The 20,638-nt window shown below is 42.8% G+C and overlaps 1 protein-coding gene across 8 annotated transcripts in view; it reads right to left on the bottom strand.

Annotated features, from left to right (window-relative positions):
• The window catches only part of dnm1a (dynamin 1a), a 471,312-nt gene that overhangs the window by 290,701 nt on the left and 159,973 nt on the right, over positions 1-20,638 (bottom strand). For all 8 annotated transcript variants that reach the window (XM_039762667.1, XM_039762670.1, XM_039762673.1 and 5 more), the window contains exons 8-9: positions 8,497-8,632; positions 6,089-6,156 (exon numbers count right to left, since the gene is read on the bottom strand). In XM_039762667.1, the coding sequence (XP_039618601.1) occupies positions 6,089-6,156; positions 8,497-8,632 (204 nt within the window). The remainder of the gene's footprint in view (positions 1-6,088; positions 6,157-8,496; positions 8,633-20,638) is intronic.

Here is a 20,638-nt window from a genome sequence, read left to right as displayed (position 1 = left end):
GCAGCGCCCAATTGACGTCACCCTTTTGAATCACTCCTTTATTTATGCGCGCAGTTATTCGGCGCTCAATTGAGGTCGCCCTTTTGAAGGTCACCTTTTTGTGCGCACCCTTATTGAAGGATACCATTCAAACCCGCTATATCCTAACTACAGGGTCACGGGGGTCTGCTGGAGCCAATCCCAGCCAACACAGGGCACAAGGCAAGAAACAAACCCTGGGCAGGTCACACCCACACACCAAGCACACACTAGGGACAATTTGGAAACAGCGCTGCTGCCTTGCAGGAAGGAGACCCAGGTTTGCTTCCCGGGTCCTCCCTGCATGGAGTTTGCATGTTCTGCCCGTGTCTGCGTGGGTTTCCTTCCACAGTCCAAAGACATGTGGGTTAGCTGCATTGGCGATCTGAAATTGTCCCTGGAATGTGGGTGTGTGTGTGCCCTGCGGTGGGCTGGCACCCTGCCCAGGGTTTGTTTCCTGCCTTGTGCCCTGTGTTGGCTGGGATTGGCTCCAGCAGACCCCCGTGACCCTGTAGTTAGGATATGGCATGTTGGATAATGGATGGATTTATTCTGCATTATCTAATCAGTGTGGAGATGAAATAGTGAATAAGACAGATGAAGGTTGGCTGCAAAGGAACTGGCAGTATAAATGTCCACACATTTACATTTATTTTACAATATTAAAATGCATTCAAGAGTCACCAACGTGAAGGCACTTTTTTGTGGGGTAAAAAAGGGGGCTACACATCATCTATCTTCCTGTGCTCTGAATTTTCTTGCCCTTTTGTCTTTGCTAAGTAGAATTACGGGAAGTGTGTTTTTGTTTGTATTGAGGCTGAACTCTGAAATATTTGCATCTCTGATGATTTAACCTGATTGCGGAAGCCATGGTGATGTATGGATTTTCCATCTTAAAAACGCTGGAAAATTAAGGTGTTATCTAAATATGCAAGATACTGAAAAATAATTTAATGTATTTATTTCCAGTAGGATTGACCGCTGCAATGCAGTAAGATGCTGCAGATGTTCTACCAGACGGTTGTGGCGAGTGCCCTCTTCTACGCGGTGGTGTGCTGGGGTGGCAGCATAAAGATGAAAGACGCCTCACGCCTGGACAAACTTGTTAAGAAGGCAGGCTCCATTGTAGGATTAAAGTTGGACAGTTTAACATCTGTGGCAGAGCGACGGGCACTAAGCAAACTCCTGTCAATCATGAAGAATCCACTGCATCCACTGAACAGTGTCATCTCCAGGCAGAGGAGTAGCTTCAGTGACAGACTTTTGTCACCGTCCTGCTCCACTGACAGACTGAGGAGATCGTTCCTCCCCAAAACTATGCGACTCTTCAATTCCACCCGGGGGAGTAAATGCAAACATTAATTTTATTTAAATTTTTTTTCATTTTTATTACTATTTAATTTAATATTGTTTCTTTGTATCAGTATACTGCTGCTGGATTATGTGAATTTCCCCTTGGGATTAATAAAGTATCTATCTATCTATCTATCTATCTATCTATCTATCTATCTATCTATCTATCTATCTATCTATCTATCTATCTATCTATCTATCTATCTATCTATCTATCTATCTATCTATCTATCAATGGCTGCTCAAACATTCTGTATACAGCTTTCAGTTCACTCAAAATGTTGCTGAAAGAATCATTACAAGAACTAGAAACTACAACCATGTAACCCCTTGTTCTGAAGCCCTTACGCTGGCTACCAGTTAAGTTTAGGGCAGATTTCAAAACCCCCCTTTTAACATATAAAGCCTTAAATGGCTGATGGCCTGCTGACTTATCTGAAATTACCATTACTTGCAAAACCGGGCACACATTAAGATCTCAAGATGCCTGCCTGCTTATGATTCCAAAGATAAGTAAAATAACAGTAGGAGGTCGAGCTTTTAGATGCAGGGCCCCAACGCTGTGGAATGGTCTGCCTGTTAATATAAGAGGTGCCCCTTCAGTCTCATGCTGAAGACTCACGACTTTAATCTGGCACACCCCGACTAGAGCTGCTGATCAGCTGTGCATACTGCATTTCTGTTGTTTGTCATTAGCACTACAATATATTTAAATGAATAAACTGTTACCAATGCTCGCCTAATCATTTTTTGTCCTTGGTTACCCTAATGTGGTACTTGGTGCCACTGCTCTACTGCCAAGTGGTTTACATGACTATAGAAAAAGTCACCTCAGATAAAGGAGCACTGAAATCATTGGGTAGAAGGGTCCTTTCATCTGACTGGCTGATATAGTACTAACTCAGCCAATAGCTGGAGGCTAGTTGGCAAAATGTCCAGGAGCCTGACTGTGTCTGGTTTGTTTGAGTCCTTCTCTACAATCCAACCGTGGTTCTACAACCAGCTGATGGACAGATGTTGTTTCTACTTTTGTTTTTGATGTATTTGAATAAATCCACATCTTAATATGTGACAGTTCTGTATTTAGTGTATGGCATCATCAAATCGATGGTAGATGATCACTTGTTCACCTACCAGCGACCGAAACAGTCTGGTTTTATGCCTAAGAAGTCTAGCGTCAACCGCGTCCTGGCACTGAGGGTACTCATGGAGCGCAAATGCAAATTTTGGCAGAGTTTCTTCGCAGCCTTTGTCGATTTTCGTAAAACGTTCGACTCCTGTGATCGAGCTGCCCTGTGGGACATCCTGAGGGTTTGCGGTATCCCCTCGAGGTTGCTGGATATCATGGCCGGCCTGTACACTGGTACTGTGGGTGCTGTGCAGAGTGGAGGTCGAACCTCTGTGTTTTTCCAAGTTGATTTTGGGGTTCGTCAGCGGTGTGTTCTGCTCCTACTCTGTTCGATTCTGGCATGGACTGGGTGTTGTGCAAGGTTGTGGGGCATCTGTTGGTGAAGAAAGATTCACGGATCTTGACTTTACTGACGATGCTGTGATCTTCACAAAGTCAATAGAGGCTCTGATTGCAGCGCGCGAGAGACTGAGTGAGGAGTGTCTGGGCTTGTGAGTGTCCTGATAAAAAACAAAGAGCCAGGCCTTTAATGACCTCTTGGGCACGGCCATCAGCAGTGTGTCTGTCTGCGGAGAGAGTGTCGACCATGGTTTACTACCATGCAGTGATGTTCATGTCTCTGGTGACTCTTCCTAAGAAGTCAGTAGATGGATTGAGAGAGCATGGGGGTGTGTGGCGCTCCCGATATTTTAGCAAAAGGATGAAGGACCAAGTTTTTAGAGTCCTGGTGCTTCCTGTCTTGCTATATGGTTGTGTGACATGGACGCTATCCAGTGACATGAGACAAAGGCTGGACTTCTTTGGTACTGTGTCTGCCCGGAAAATCCTTGGGTACCGTTGGTTTGCCTTTGTGTTGCTCATGGAGTCCCGAATGAGGCACATGACCTGCATTGTGAGAGAGTGTCAGTTACGGCACTACGGCCATGTGGCGTATTTCCCTGAGGGTGATCCGGCTCGTAAGATCCTCATTGTTGGGGACCCGAGTGGCTGGACCAGGCCAAGGGGTCACCCATGTAACACCTGGCTGCGGCAGATAGAGGGATTTTTCCGGAGGGTAGGACTGGACCGCATGTCTGCCTGAAGGGGTTTGCAAACCATGATCCCGAGTTGTTTCGTCGTGTAGTGGGTGCAGCAACGCTCTGTACCAGTGCAGGCTCCCCAACTTGACTTGACTTGATCATCAATTCTTCAATTTTGCCTTGAGAATTGTTGGGGTGCCCCCTGCTTGCACTTGGTAAGGAGTGCCATGCAAGAACAAAGGTCACTTGTACTGTTGTGTTGTATTTGTGAGGTGGCCATGATAGATCAGCCATCTAGCTCTGTGAAGAGGATTACTTGTGTTCTGTTTCTGTTTTGTACCCCATTTTTTTTACATATCTGCTGTACGTCCAACCTAGCTGGAAGGGGGTCTCTCTGCCCTTGCCAAAATTTCTTCCATTTTTTTGTCTTTACCAAGATTTATAGGCACCTTGTTCTTGTCTTTTTAGGGAGTCAAGGCTGGGAGGACTGTCAGAAAATAGGGCCTGTTAAAGCCAATTGAGACATTCCTAATGTTGATATTTTGAGCTATACAAGAAATAAATTATCAGAGTCTCAAGTATTTAAAATCCTCAAAGGTATTGATAAAGTAGATCAGGGAACATTCTTTTGGCTTAAAGGTGAATTACATACTTAAGGACGTCAGTGGAAACTAGAGGGGAAGTGCATTTAAAAAAGCCGGGAAGCACTTCTTTACATAGAGAGCTGTGGGACTTTGTAATAAACTACCAAGGCATGGAGTTGAAGCAGAAACCTTGACAATAGGGAATCCAATCCTGGGCTCCCGATTACTGGACGATTTCCATTCCCGGGAATGAAACTGCTGGATTTCCCGGCTGAACTGGAACGGCCAAGCTCGCATATATATAGTGTAAAAGTAAAAATCGATCAAGAAATAACAGAGTTATAGTTGAAAATAATTAAGTGGCACTTTTTAAGGCCCACGATGTAGTGTGTTGCTCATTAATTCAGTCAACAACAGACCAGCAGTAGTCAGTGTCCCGGCTCCGACTAAGACTGAGCACAGTGGACTGGGAGGAGTCTGCACTCTGCAGCTCACGAATGCCGGGATGGGGCAGAGTTCGTTGACGTCTGTGGCACGTACTGTTGACAGTACAGGCTGGTGTCTTCATCAACAGCAACTTGAAATTGCAATGCGTCAGTCTGTTACGTCCGCATTATCTGTGCCAAGAAACTTGCCATCACAGAATGACGACAAGAAACTGGATGCATCAGTAAAAGCTGAAATGGCGGCGTTTCAGAGCAATGCAGAGAATTGTTTAGAACAAGTGTATGAGTATCTGATGACTGTGCCACCTACTTCAGTGGAGACAGAGCACGCTTTCTCAGCGGTTGGCATACTCTGCACGAAGATGCGCTCTCGCCTGGATGACCGCATGCTGGACACGTTGTGCTTTCTACGCTCTTATTATGCAACTAACTAGATACATGTACTTATATGACAGCATGAACTGCTTGTAGTTAAAGTTAGTTATTTATTGGTGTCAACATATTGCAGTAGTTTTATTAAAAATAAGTGTCGGCCGTTCTAAAACTATTCACATGTGAGATGGCCGTGCACTGTGTCAAACAACCTTTAAGAAGAATTTGGATGAGACATTGGGTCAGCTTACTTATTAGCTAAACAAACCGCCTTGATGGACTGAATGGTCTCCTCTCGTTTTTCAGATTTATTAGGTTTGCTGTAAGAGACGTTTTCTCACACCCGTGGGGAACTTTGATTCATTTCTTAAGGTGTTTCCTCTGCGAGAACTTCACGCCCAGCATTTGAGGTGAGAGTGCAGGTGTGTTAAAAGGCAGGATCTCTGCTAACTTTGAGAAAATGTACAGGTGTGCTAAATGATGGGTGTCACACACGTGCGAGTAGGGGGACGCTGTGTGGACCAAGTAAAGGTAATTCCACGCCAGGCCAGGGGAGGGCAGGGTGCACTAAACCTTCTCCTGTTAACTCTACAGACCAGCTGCGGGAAAACCTATCTGAGTCAGTGATGTCACTTCCGGTTATCGGCACACAGAGTGATGTCAGAAGGACTTCACTTCCAGTTACCCTACATCACTTCCGGCCTGATCCCTTAAAGCCGCCATCTTTCCCAACCCTTGTCAGTTCCATCATGTACTTAGTGCTGTCTACAGCTCTGTATTATTCAAAAAAACATTTGCAGCCAGGAATATTATACCCTTATAAACCTTTTTACGTGTGTCGAGTCTGTTCCTTTTCACATGGGCTAACCACTCCATTCTGGGTCATTGTGCTCAGTGCTGCTATGATACACTCGTGTGTTTTGTGCTTTTTATCAGATAAAATGCCGGTAAGGCTATAAAACTACTTTCCCCTGTTAGAGATCTGGATATAAATCTCTGTACATACTCACATTTACAAGCTTATATCACATTGAGCAGTTTTTATAAATCTTCTTCTAAATCAGCCACCCTGATAAAAGACCTTTTGGTTGGCGACTCTTGAAACAGAATTTATTCAGACAGAAATTCAAACAAAGACACAGAGACAGAGAGCTTTGATCTACATGCCTGATGCCGTGGATGTTCTTGATGGCATAGCTGATCTCTCGGCGGAGTTCTTTCTCATCAAACTCCATCTGAAAGAAAAGGGAAATTGCAGCTCATTAACTTTCTATTATTATGTCCGTGTATTCACTTACCATTTTAACCTGCTTATTCCATTAAAATGTGTACTTTAACAGCAGCATCACCCATAAACCAGGGACCAACAATCAGTTACAGTTTGTGACCTTTGGCCGGCTTGTCATCCCGGCCAATACCCCCAGGCCATCAGATGGAGCCCTCCCTGCAGTATGGAGATGCCCCGAAGACCAGCAGGGAGTCATGGACTATGTAGTTGTTATACAAGACCCTGCTGGATACCACAGGGGCCCCAAGAGGGAGCTGCAGGGAGGACCAAAGACTTATTTGTGCCCTATGACCCGGAAGTTCGTCAAAGGAAGAGCGGCGGGCTTCCGGGGTGAAGAAAAGAACTTTTACCTGACCCAGAAGTGATACAGAATCACATGGACTGGGATTGGGAACACTTCCGGGTCAGGGAATATAAAAAAACTGTGGGAGCTGCCAGACGGCAAGCTGAGCTGGGTGGAAGGGTGGCAACGCATCCGGGAGTTGGAGGATTGATTTATTGTATTTTATGATAGTGATTTGTAGGAATATAGTGGAGGAGAGGGTGCTTTGTGCACTGTGGCATTTAAATAAAGTCATCATTTGGACCTTAACTTGGAGTCTGGAGTCTTGGACAGGGGTTCAAGGGAGCGAGAGCGCCCCCTATCTGTCACAAGTTATTAATTCCTAAATGCACAGAGACAGGCACATTGTAAGCTGGACATGGGCAAGAGATATGCCCAGCAGAAAACAGGGCACTGTGTAAGGCAGCGGTTCTCAAACTTTCATATTTCGCGCCCCCCTTTTTTCTACCTGGAATAATTCTGCGCCCCCTTGCATAATATAAGATAGATGAGAATAACCCATGATACAACTAACGAAGGTATGACACTCCTATCGGTATCCTATCATTTTTACTTCCATAAGATTTGCATGTGTTCGGCTAACTTCGATGAAATATTTGCAATTTATTTTTTTTAAGGTGCTTTAATAACTGTTAAAATGCCTTGTGTGGTTTTTGGCAGTAATTCTAATCCCAAAAACAAAGAATAAATGATTTATTCTTATTTAATTATTTTTCAATCTATCTATCTATCATATAGTGCCTTTCACATCTATCTATCTATCTATCTATCTATCTATCTATCTATCTATCTATCTATCTATCTATCTATCATATAGTGCCTTTCACATCTATCTATCTATCAATCATATAGTGCCTTTTACATCAATCTATCTATCTATTATATAGTGCCTTTCACATCTATCTATCTATCTATCTATCTATCTATCTATCTATCTATCTATCTATCTATCTATCTATCTATCCAATCTCCCACCGACACGTCCCCGTGTGGCAGAAGTGCCGGCTGCGTACCCGGAAGCACTCCGGGTGTCCCCAGTCTTCTTCCCCCCACCTGGCGGAGGGCTCCACAGGCATAAGGACCACGGGCCCCTACAGGGTGGAGCTTCAAAGCTCTGTACCCGTGGCCCCCAAAAAAACCAGGCCGGTCGCCCCCACGTGGTCTGGGGAAGGCGTAAACCCTCCTCCGGTCCTCCTGGGCATCCCGGCTGGGTTGCTACCCCAGCCATCTCTGCCACCTGACACAGCAGAGTTAAAGCACTAACAAGCCATGAAATTAAATTATCGGCAAGAATTGCTTTCTAATTAAGCCACCAGGTTAGAACAAAAACCTGCAGCCACTGCAGCCCCCCAGGACAGTGATTGAGGACCCCTGGCCTAGATGGTCTTCCATCCAAAGACTGGGTGGGCTAGGACATGCTTAGCTTCAGGTGGGTGACCTGAGGTACATGTGGTATGGCTGCTGATAGTAATATACTTCCAAAGAAGGATGGAGATTTTAGAAGTTGTCCTGCAGAACAGAATGTTTCACCAACATGGAGGTAGAAAGTAAATTTTAATGTATGCACCATCCAAAGGCAATGCCCATCTAGGGGCTACAAAGAATGTCTTGTTCTTCAAGCACAATTTGGGACAGATGTGTTCATAGATACCCAGGGCTGCTCCAAACAGGCTTCTATGGAGATGGATTCAGAAATGTCAGAAGGTGCATCTGACCCTGCTTGAAGCAGTATACTACACCCTCACACCACACGCAGCGAGGCTCCCGCCAGTGGCTGTGCATTGTTGATTTCTACCGAATAGCCCGGTCTCCTACTGTAAGGCAGAAGTTAGGGGGTAAGCAGGCATACCTGCTTAAAATCATCCAATACAAACATTAAAATACAGTTTAAATGGTCAAAATTCAGAAAAGAGAGTGAAAAGCATATTCAAAAGGAATTCATACTTTGACCAGCTCGAAGGGAAAACGTTCGTGAAAGATGCGGTTGATTCGTGCGCCTCCAGAGAGCTCATAGGTGTCGATTTGGTCTCCGGAGCCCTCGATTCTCTTCTCAAAGTCCACAGCGAACTGTTGAACCATCCTGGAATAAAAAAAAAGTATAATAGGACTTGGAGACATGTTCAGTCAGTCAGTCAGTCATGGTCCAACCCGTTATATCCTAACACAGGGTCACGGGGGTCTGCTGGAGCCAATCCCAGCCAACACAGGGCAACTGCCCACTGCAGGGCACACACACCCATACCCAAGCACAAACACTAGGGACAATTTAGGGTCGCCAATGCACCTAACCTGCACGTCTTCGGACTGTGGGAGGAAACCCACGCAGACACGGGGAGAACATGCAGACTCCACACAGGGAGGACCCGGGAAGCAAACCCAGCTCTACTTACTGCGAGGCAGCAACGCTACCCACTGCGCCACCGTGCCACCGGGACATGTTCAGTGATACAATAAATGTTATGAACTATTATATCGAATGCATTACGACAAATTGTTATACGGTGGAACCTTGGATTGCGAGCATAATTCGTTCCGGAAACGTGCTTGTAATCCAAAGTTTAATGGAAATAATGGAAACTCAGATGCTTCGTTTCGCAACCCAAAACTATTCACATAAAAATGATTAATACAAAATATAAAGTAGAAATACATAAAACAAATTAACCTGCACTTTACCTTTGAAAAGAATCATGGCTGGTGTGAGGGAGACGAGAGAGAGAGGAGGGTTATTGTGTAGGACGGTTTCTAAACTCTTTTGGGATTCCACCCAACGGGACGACATGCAGAAGAGCGTCCCGAAGCAACCGCAGGCTCCCAGATCTGTAGCAGTTCGCCATAAGAGCGAATCCGAAAAGCGCCTGCCTTTGATGGGTGATACAAGGAACTTTATAAATGCGGGGCACAGTATTACTTGGCCACTAACCTGGGCACGACCCTGCCTGACTGCTGTGTCTGTGTATAGGAGAGCGGCAGATCCTGCTAAAATAAATAACAGCGCTGTTCCTGTTTCAAGCTGAATAAAGCTGGTGTGGCTAAAGTACTGAGACTCAGCTTCGTGTTTTGGGGTGCAAGATAGCAACTGACACGTTACAACACACACACACACACGTAGTCACAATGCTGTAGTTAACCGTATATGCTCGTACAGATGTTGACTATATGAGTGAGGCACGCCGACTGATGATTACCCACAATCCCCCAGTGAGAGAGAGAGAGAAGAACCATCAACTCAGCTGCGATCACGTGACACTCAGCAGACAAAGCGTATAAGTACTACTCGTATTGCAAGACCTCGCTCGTTTATCAAGTCGAAATTTATTACAAATTTATTAGCACGTCTTGCAAAACGCTCGCAGACCAAGTTACTCGCAATCCAAGGTTCCACTCTAGTTTGTAAATTGGAGACAGACAAACCCCTGCCTCATCGAATGCGTTACGACGGCACCTGCACTCACTGAAATGAGGCCGACGCCACTGAATCCCCTAACTTGCATGCCTTTGGGATGTGGGAGGAATGAGGCCGGCAGCCATCCCACCTGCACTACTTCAGAGGAGTTCATCCGTCTGCAGCTAAGCATGTTTGGGACCAGCCAGTAATTGGACGAGAGACCATGGAGAAAAAATTGTGGTTTTGCTACTGGAAAAGGTGTTGGTGTGGCCGACACGGGGTGCTTACCTTGTTGGTCTGAATGTGGTTCTCAATGCCCCATTGCAGTGACGGGGACACGGTGCTGTAAAAATGGCTCTGTCCTTCAGATGAGATGTAAAACCGAGGCCCGGACTCTCTGTGGTCATTAAAGATCCCTGGATATCCTTCATAAAGAGCAGGGTGTATCCCAATGTCCAGGCTAAACTGCCCACCACGGCCTAGTCATTCAGGCCCCCTAATCATCCCCTGTGTCTAACTGTCTCTCTCTCCCCATAGCTAATGTGTGGCGAGTGTACTACTGGTGCAAAAATGGCTGCCGTTGCATCATCCAGGAGGGTGCTACACATTAGTTGTGGTTGAAGTGGCTCCCCAGTCACTGAAGCGCATTGAGCAGTGAGAAAAGATCTAAATAAATGTAACTCATTGCTACTACTACTATTATTATTATGACAGGAGAAAACTCTCCTGCAGACCCTGAAAGAACAACACAAATTCCACACAGACGGAGATCCAGCCAGGGTTTGAATGTCACAATTTGGAATCACTGCACCAGCTAAAGCTCCAAAAAAAAGAGAGGCTTAACAGATATTCAGAGAGATATTATATTAAGATGGACAGTTATCTCCTCTGATGCTTCAAGATGGGTCCATAGTGTGCTTACGCAGATGGAAAGTTTGTTATTTCATCTCGCTGCCCATTTACTACATTTAGATAGAAAGGAAGTCTGTACTGTTATCCATATAAAGAACAAGAACAAGAACATGTAGTTTTAAACAGTAATCCAGACACATACAGTGCAGGCACTCCATGCAAAGGATATGCGACAAAGTACTAAATATGATGGCTTTAATAGACGTGACATTGCTGTGTCCAGGCTTTATGGGGCCTTGAAATGGGGGACCACGGTGGGACCAAAATGTGTGCAAAGTGCACTTGAATCACAAGTCTGCATTGTTTGATTTGTAATTTTAAACTGTGGAGCAGAGGGGGAAATCAAAGGAAAAATGTGTCTTTGTCCCAAACACTATGGAGGGCATCTGTACTTATTCTTCGTAAATGTCAATCTGGGATTAAACATGAACGAAAAAAGACAGGGAGGAGTGTAAGAGAACAAAACGAATACAAAGAGAACAGATGAAGGGAAACGGAAACACCAGACAGGGAGAAAAGATGTTCAGAAAAATGAAGGCTCATGACATAGTAACAAAAGATCTTAACGCAAATCAACAAGATAGCTGTGAAAGGCACTATATAACAGATAGATAGATAGATAGATAGATAGATAGATAGATAGATAGATAGATAGATATGAAAGGCACTATATGATAGATAGATAGATACATATGAAAGGCACTATATAATAGATAGATAGATAGATAGATGTGAAAGGCACTATATAATAGATAGATAGATAGATAGATAGATAGATAGATAGATAGATAGATATGAAAGGCACTATATGATAGATAGATAGATAGATAGATAGATAGATAGATAGATAGATAGATAGATAGATAGATAGATAGATAGATAGAAAGGCACTATATAATAGATAGATAGATAGATAGATAGATAGATAGATAGATAGATAGATAGATATGAAAGGCACTATATAATAGATAGATAGATAGATAGAAAACCCCTAAAAAACAAATTGCAGTTCCTCATTAATACAGTCACATAGTACACTATTCACACACCATATTGTTTTAAACTTGTCTATATTCTTTGTGAATTTGTAAAAATTAAAATCAATCAAAATGCGACTAATGCACAGTATTTTAAAAAACACAATTGGATCTTGTAAACCACTCCCTATAATTTTATGCTTTCTGGTTTTCCAAATAGCTAATTTACTTTGCCCCATAATAAAGTTTGCTAAATTCACGTTGTCTACGTTTCTTTTAGTTTTTTTTAAAACCAAACAGAAAGCCCACCCTAGTGTACACCATTTCCAATCCCCCAACAAGCCTCTCTAGTAAATTAAACAAAGGCTCAAGCCTTGGACAAAACATAAAGCAGTGAAACACGGTCTCTCTTTCCCCACAGAAACAACAACAGTCAGACACCCCTGGCGTAATAATTGACAAGAAGGAGTTCACAGCTAAGATCCCATGTAAGACCCTCCACTGTAAATCACCCACCCTACTGGTCAATGGTGGCTTGTATAGCGACCTCCAGGCTGGCTCGGAGAATTCTGTGCAGTCGATCTTTCTCCTCCATGGATTGTCTGTTACCGTCCTCAGGGAGTCTCGATGTCTCACTTTTACGCACAGCCAGTACAATTGTTTCCCTGTAGCTTTGCTCTGCTCCGCCGTTGTCCAGTCACCCACAGGAGATACCAATAGTGTTGGTAGTCCGTTCATTAAACATGTCTCTCAGGAGTGCCGAGCTATCAGCTGACAGTGAAGCCTTCACTTGCATTAAAAATGTCTGCACCACTCTCACTGACCGCACTCCAATTTGGTGTGCAATTTCATTTGCGTTCTTCCAACAAAACTTTTCACAGTCAATAACATGTTTTAGTTTTGTGCACACTCCATTTTTAAGATGATTAATGAAAGTTTGAGACAGTCCCACTGAACTACTGTACTTCACATTATTAACAATGGGCTCTTCCAAAACCCAGAACAATGACAGGCTGTCCTCATCCCCTTTAATTGTCACCATCTGCCAGGCTCTAAAAAGACTCTTATAAAAGTCCGGTATGTCCGACATATCAAATTTATTCACCTGGCACAGCAGCAGAGTTTTTCCAAATTTCAGGTTTTCAATGTGGTCAAAAAAACGTTGTGCAAAATCCATCCACGGCTGGTGCTCAGAAGGATACAACAATTTCTGTAAAGTCTGTAGCTGGAATGCAGCAACTCTCCCGAACACATCTATAATGCCTTGCCCACCTTCATCCAGTGGCTGAAACAGGACACTTCTCCTAAGCCAATGCAGGCCATCCCAAAAAAAATTGATTAAAACTTCCTGAATATTCTGAAGCAGCTGTGCAGGAGGCTCTAAACAAATGCATTTATGCCACAGTCCTGAGGCTATGAGGTTGTTAATGATGAGCATCCTTCCCCTGTAGGATAACTGAGGTAGAATCCACCTCCACCGTGCAAGCCGATCCTTCACCTTCTGCAGTACTCCATCCCAGTTCTTTCGTATGAAGTGTTCATCCCCAAGAAACACTCCTAAATATAACAATCCTTCAGAGGACCACTGCAGGTCACCAACCAGTTGTGGTGGTTTTAAACCAGTCCAGTTGCCCAGTAAGATAGCACTGCTCTTTCCCCAGTTTATTTTAGCTGATGAAACAATTTCAAAAGATCTCTGGCATTGAAGCAAAATGTCAACGTCCTCCTGATTTTTAACGATGATGATGACATCAGCGTATGCTGAAACCTTAACAGGCTCGCAGTGCAACATGGAATTGATAGACCAGTCAACACTCCTCTCAGTTTAACCAGAAAAGGTTCCAAGGCCAACACGTAGAGCATTCCAGACAAAGGGCACCCCTGCCTGACTCTTCTTCTGACATCAAAAGGTTCGCACAAACCACCATTGACCTTAACTACACCAGAAATGTCACTATACAATAGCTGAATATATTTAACAAAACGGTCCCCAAACCCAAAAGCCTGCATGACTTCCCATAAATACGAATGCCTGACCCTGTCAAAGGCCTTCTCTTGATCTAAAGAAATAAGACCAATTGGAAAGTTAAAGAGTTTGGATACTGCAAAAATATCTCGAATTAAGAAAATATTATTAAAAATCATTCTATGAGGGACACAATAGCTCTGATCAGGATGCACCACCTGAGCTAAAACAGTTCGCAATCTGTTAGCTAGCCTTTGACAGGATTTTGTAATCAGCACAAAGGAGGGACACAGGCCGCCAGTTTTTGAGATTTTGTAGGTCACCTTTTTTTGGCAGTAGTGTTATTACCGCCCTGCGGCAACTCTGAGGTAACACACCCATTTTAATACTGTAGAGGAATACCTCCAATACATCAGGACCAATAATATCCCAGAAGTCTTTATAAAATTCCACTGGAATGCCATCAATGCCTGGGACTTTTCCATTATTCAACTCTTTCAGTGCATCAGTGAGCTCTCTAGGCACAACTCCTTCTCCAGCTCTTCGGAGTCTGCATCACGAAGGTGCGGTAAATCCTTCAAGAAGGTCTGCTGTTCCTCAGCCTCACCTTCCTCTGTTGCAAAAAGAGTCTCATAAAACCTCCGGACCGCCGCCTTATCTCACCCGGGTCCTGAGTCTCCTCACCGTTATCCTGTCTTATGCAATGTAAGACCTTATGTTGAGAGTTCTTTTTCTCAAGTCCAAAAAAATACTGGGTTGGTGCATCCATGTCAGTTATCTGTTGGAATCGCGCCCTCACTAGAGCCCCCCGAGCCCTTGTTTCCAATTAGTGGGCAAGGCCCTTCTTTTTAACCCGAAAGGGTTTCCAACAATTTGACATCTGGACCCTGCTGTAGAAGCTGCTGAATCTGAATGATTTCAGTTTCTAACATTGCCATGTCAGCCTGTAGTGACTTAGTGACATTTCTGGTGTACTCCTGACATAATAAACGAATGTGGGTCTTCCCAACCTCCCACCACTGTTGTAAACTGGTGAACTCCTTCTTCATGAGTCTCCAACTTGCCCAAAAAAATTTAAATAAGTCTTTAAAACTTTGGTCTTGAAGGAGGAGCGTATTAAAATGCCAGTAGGCACTACGGGGCTTATAATCAGTTAGGATCACAGAACTGTGACACCAAACTATGATCTGAGAACCCTAAAGGGGTAATGTGACCGTTTTTAAATAAACCGATATGGTGCTTGAAACAATAAAGACGATCAAGCCTCGCCATTGAAATAATCCCCCCATTCATCCTCCCCATGTATATTGTCTGGTGCCCCCATTTTTATTTCACCACACATCTTCCAGTCCCATCTCGCTCACAACTCTCTCTAATTCCTGGGCTGAGCGTGTGTGCGGCTCCAGCCCGTTATTTCTGTCTTTTTGAGTATCAAGGGTGCAATTAAAATCCCCACCTAGAACTAGGACTTCATTTGTAGAACATTGTGTGCACACCCTCCAACTTCTTAAAAAAAGCCATTTTCTCATTTCCATCATTCGGGGCGTATACATTAATAAAAGTAAAAGAACTGCCTTGAAGTTTGACGCACACTTTGAGCAGCCTCCCCTTCACTATTTCTTCAACATCACAAAGAACTACGTGAAAATTCTTAGAAAACAAAATGGCTACTCCAGCACTAATATTTGTACCATTACTGAATAAATGTCCCCTTTCCAATCCCTACTCCACTCCCATTGATTTGCGCTGTCTATATGGGTTTCCTGTACAAAGATAACTTTTAAGACTTTTTGCTTTATGAATTCAAAAAAAGCCAACCTCTTATTATTATTTCTTCCTCCATTAATATTCAAGCTTCCTACATTAAAACAAGCCATGTTAAATGAAAATATAAAAAGATTCAAGATAAACCACAGATCCCAGTATATACAGGATCTTGGAAATGGTGCAGTTGCCCTCTCCATTACTGCTTATTTTGTTTGAACTGTTTCTTCAGTCTGCTTGACAGATTCTTTAATCAGATAAGCTCTTTATCAGTGAACAAGACAGAAGAGGAGTTTTCTTTTCTTAGGCTTTGTATTGAAGAGATAAAATGTTCCACATCAGGAAAGTCATCGGTCACATTTACACCCCTTCTGCCCTCAGTTTCCGTCACAAATGTTCTGATACTTTGAGCACTGTAACCCCCTCTACCTTTACTTTCTTGCAGGTCAGACACAGTTGAACTATCCGACATTTCCCCCTCCGCCTCCTCGTCTCCCTCACTCAGCCCAGCCGCGTTTTCACTGTCTGCCTCAGCTTGGGCCGCGTACCTTTGTTTTTTCATTACCATTAAGCAGTAAAGGCCGATCTTGTAAATCGTCATTACTTACATGCAGGTTATCACAAACAACTGCTCTGTTTACTTTCACTGGACAATTTTTAACCAAATGCTCCTCACTTCCACACCCAAAACATTTTATTTCATCCGAACTCAGAAAAATCACATAATCGAATCTATCAATCTTAAACCTCATGGCAACATTTAAACTTTCATCCATTTAAACTTGTCTCCTAAAAGACATTACATGTTTTAACTCTGGAGACTTGCACTCCAAAGAAATATAGCAGATTTTTGATACTAAACGACCATGACGTACTAATTCTTCTCTACAATTGTCTGCACCAGATCGACAGAACTCAAAAATATTACGATTGCACCGTTCATTCGTGAGGCGGACTTAATGTTCTCACAACCGATCACATTGCCTACCGCCAACACCGCACTTTCTAAGGGGAAAAAAACATCACAGAGAAGTTTCATCCCATGGCGGTGGCTCAATCGTTCTAAATTCGCAGCCATTATGGCTGCTGTGGCCAGATGCCACTTCACACAAAAGAAATGGAAAAACTTTCAAACAATTCACCAAGAAAATTAAAATGGGAAAGGGGGGAAAAAAGTTAAATAAAAACACTTCACTCACCAGACTCAGAGCCCACCACCAGCACTCGCGCCAGAAACAACCACCCAACATGCACTGTGATAGTGAAATAGGAAGGAAGCGGATGGATAGATAGATAGATAGATACAGTAGATGTGAAAGGCACTATATCATAGATAGATAGATAGATAGATAGATAGATAGATAGATAGATAGATAGATAGATAGATAGATATGAAAGGCACTATATGATAGATAGATAGATAGATAGATAGATAGATAGATAGATAGATACAGTGGTGTGAAAAACTATTTGCCCCCTTCCTGATTTCTTATTCTTTTGCATGTTTGTCACACAAAATGTTTCTGATCATCAAACACATTTAACCATTAGTCAAATATAACACAAGTAAACACAAAATGCAGTTTTTAAATGATGGTTTTTATTATTTAGGGAGAAAAAAAAATCCAAACCTACATGGCCCTGTGTGAAAAAGTAATTGCCCCCTGAACCTAATAACTGGTTGAGCCACCCTTAGCAGCAATAACTGCAATCAAGCGTTTGAGATAACTTGCAATGAGTCTCTTACAGCGCTCTGGAGGAATTTTGGCCCACTCATCTTTGCAGAATTGTTGTAATTCAGCTTTATTTGAGGGTTTTCTAGCATGAACCGCCTTTTTAAGGTCATGCCATAGCATCTCAATTGGATTCAGGTCAGGACTTTGACTAGGCCACTCCAAAGTCTTCATTTTGTTTTTCTTCAGCCATTCAGAGGTGGATTTGCTGGTGTGTTTTGGGTCATTGTCCTGTTGCAGCACCCAAGATCGCTTCAGCTTGAGTTGACGAACAGATGGCGGACATTCTCCTTCAGGATTTTTTGGTAGACAGTAGAATTCATGGTTCCATCTATCACAGCAAGCCTTCCAGGTCCTGAAGAAGCAAAACAACCCCAGACCATCACACTACCACCACCATATTTTACTGTTGGTATGATGTTCTTTTTCTGAAATGCTGTGTTCCTTTTCGCCAGATGTAACGGGACATTTGCCTTCCAAAAGTTCAACTTTTGTCTCATCAGTCCACAAGGTATTTTCCCAAAAGTCTTGGCAATCATTGAGATGTTTCTTAGCAAAATTAAGACGAGCCCTAATGTTCTTTTTGCTTAACAGTGGTTTGCGTCTTGGAAATCTGCCATGCAGGCCGTTTTTGCAGGCCAGTCTCTTTCTTATGGTGGAGTCGTGAACACTGACCTTAATTGAGGCAAGTGAGGCCTGCAGTTCTTTAGACGTTGTCCTGGGGTCTTTTGTGACCTCTCGGATGAGTCGTCTCTCGCTCTTGGGGTAATTTTGGTCGGCGGCCACTCCTGGGAAGGTTCACCACTGTTCCATGTTTTTGCCATTTGTGGATAATGGCTCTCACTGTGGTTTGCTGGAGTCCCAAAGCTTTAGAAATGGCTTTATAACCTTTACCAGACTGATAGATCTCAATTACTTCTGTTCTCATTTGTTCCTGAATTTCTTTGGATCTTGGCATGATGTCTAGCTTTTGAGGTGCTTTTAGTCTACTTCTCTGTGTCAGGCAGCTCCTATTTAAGTGATTTCTTGATTGAAACAGGTGTGGCAGTAATCAGGCCTGGGGGTGGCTACGGAAATTGAACTCAGGTGTGATACACCACAGTTAGGTTATTTTTGAACAAGGGGCAATTACTTTTTCACACAGGGTCATGTAGGTTTGGATTTTTTTTCTCCCTAAATAATAAAAACCATCATTTAAAAACTGCATTTTGTGTTTACTTGTGTTATATTTGACTAATGGTTCCATGTGTTTGATGATCAGAAACATTTTGTGTGACAAACATGCAAAAGAATAAGAAATCAGGAAGGGGGCAAATAGTTTTTCACACCACTGTAGATAGATAGACAGACAGACAGAAAGATAGATAGATAGATAGATAGATAGATAGATAGATAGATAGATAGATAGATATGAAAGGCACTATATGATATAGATATAAATAGAAAATAAAGAATATAAAAAAGAATATAAATGAATAGCAATTTGAGACCCACTGCAACCAAAAAATGGGTTGTGACGTAGTTGTTGAGAAACACCATTATATACAAAAATTCTCTATTTTAAGACAGATACCTAAAATTTGCCAGTCAATTTGAAGTTATAGATGGCCTACTGTGTGCTCTATAAGTGTACCAAGTTTCAATGATGATGGTCCACTGTTCATCTGAGGAAGTGGTTCGTCCGTCCGTCTCTCTGTCTGAATCCAGCATTTACAGTCCAGGTTGGAAAACATCTGTGAATGCTAGTCAGTTGTACAAAAATTAAAGCTAATGTCACGTTACACAACGTCTAGTCATGGGGTGTGTCAGATGTTGTATTCTTAAATTCAGATACCCCTGGTTGAATTTCTAAAATGTTAACCATATTTGGAGAATATGAGTGATCAGACAAAACATTATCCTTTAATTACAGAACAGTGGTCAGGTGAATCTATTTATTATCACAAGATTACAGTATGTGTGTCCTTTAGTACTCATAATGATGACTGAAATCACAAAGATTGCCCTGATCAAAGGTTTCAAACGTTTGTCCAGATCTTATAAACTTAAGTTGACTCACACTGAGGTTGAGATGGCAGTGTATGGTAAGCATATTCACACCTGCCTTATTTAAATGCTATTAATGTCTTTGTTTAAATAGTCACTGAGCTTCTTAACTGTTGAGAACGTTACGCATTTCATGCAGGGTTGCAATGACTTTGCTACTGAGTACTGAGGAAAGCAAAAGAGCTGTCAGAGGATCTATGAGAAAAAGTACTTCATCTTTATTAATCAGGATAGCAAAAGATATGCATAGGTTTGAAAATGCCAATGTGCCAAACTGTTCTGTTAATACCAAGCCACAGTCTGGTAGGACAAGAAAGATTTCAGACACAACTGACAGGGGAAATTGCTTAGGATGCAAAGAAAAACCCACAATCAACTTTAACGGAAATCCAGGCTTTTCAAAGCTACATGTTGTGGTTGTTTCAGCTAACACAATAAGGAGATACTTGAACAGAAATGGGCTTAATGGCAGAGTTCCCAGAAAAAAGAGCCATTGCTGCACCTACTCCACAAAACAGCCCACTTACATTAAACAGCACAGAGAGAAGCCCCAAAACTTCACAATTAGCAATGCTGTGTCAGAGGAGGAATCCACAAGGCCTATGAAGAGAAGCACACCGTCAACACTGTGAAGCAAGGAGGTGGATCTCCGCTGTTATGGGGGCTGTGTGTGAGCTTCAGCGTCACAGGGAAATTAGTCCAAATTAATGGCAAGATGAATACAACATGTTATGAGAAAATAATTGGAGGAAAAAACTGCATTCATCTACTCTCAAGCTGACCATTTAGTGGCTGAAAGGCTGAAAGGTGAACATTTTGAAGTGGCCATCATAGCTACTGACCACAATATTACTGAGCCAGGGGAGATCTCAAGCATCTCAAGAATTTACAGGACCCATAGGCTTTTTGCAAAGTCTTTATACCACCTGAGAAAATAAAGGGCCTGTGGTCCTTAAATCAGCTGAATGACTGATTGCACAACTGGAGACGTGTGACATGAACAGAAGAAAACAGCTAGTTTGAAAAATCACTCCGATATTCTTGGGGTCCCAACAAAGAATCTTTGTAGAACAAGCAACACGTGATCTCTTGTCAGACCTGCTTTGCTTTACTCGATGACATATTAAAGGCATGCAGGTATACAGAGGACATGGCTTTTCAGGAGGCATATGGCACTTTTAAATGAGATGTAAGGAGCCCAACACATTTGTGTCCATGTCTGTAGATAGATGAGGCACTAGATAGATAGATAGATAGATAGATAGATAGATAGATAGATAGATAGATAGATAGATAGATA

Source organism: Polypterus senegalus, chromosome 9, assembly GCF_016835505.1.
Source record: "Polypterus senegalus isolate Bchr_013 chromosome 9, ASM1683550v1, whole genome shotgun sequence".
NCBI lineage: Eukaryota > Metazoa > Chordata > Cladistia > Polypteriformes > Polypteridae > Polypterus > Polypterus senegalus.
The sequence above is the reverse complement of the archived record's forward strand: the minus strand, read 5'-3'. Positions and strand labels throughout refer to the sequence as shown.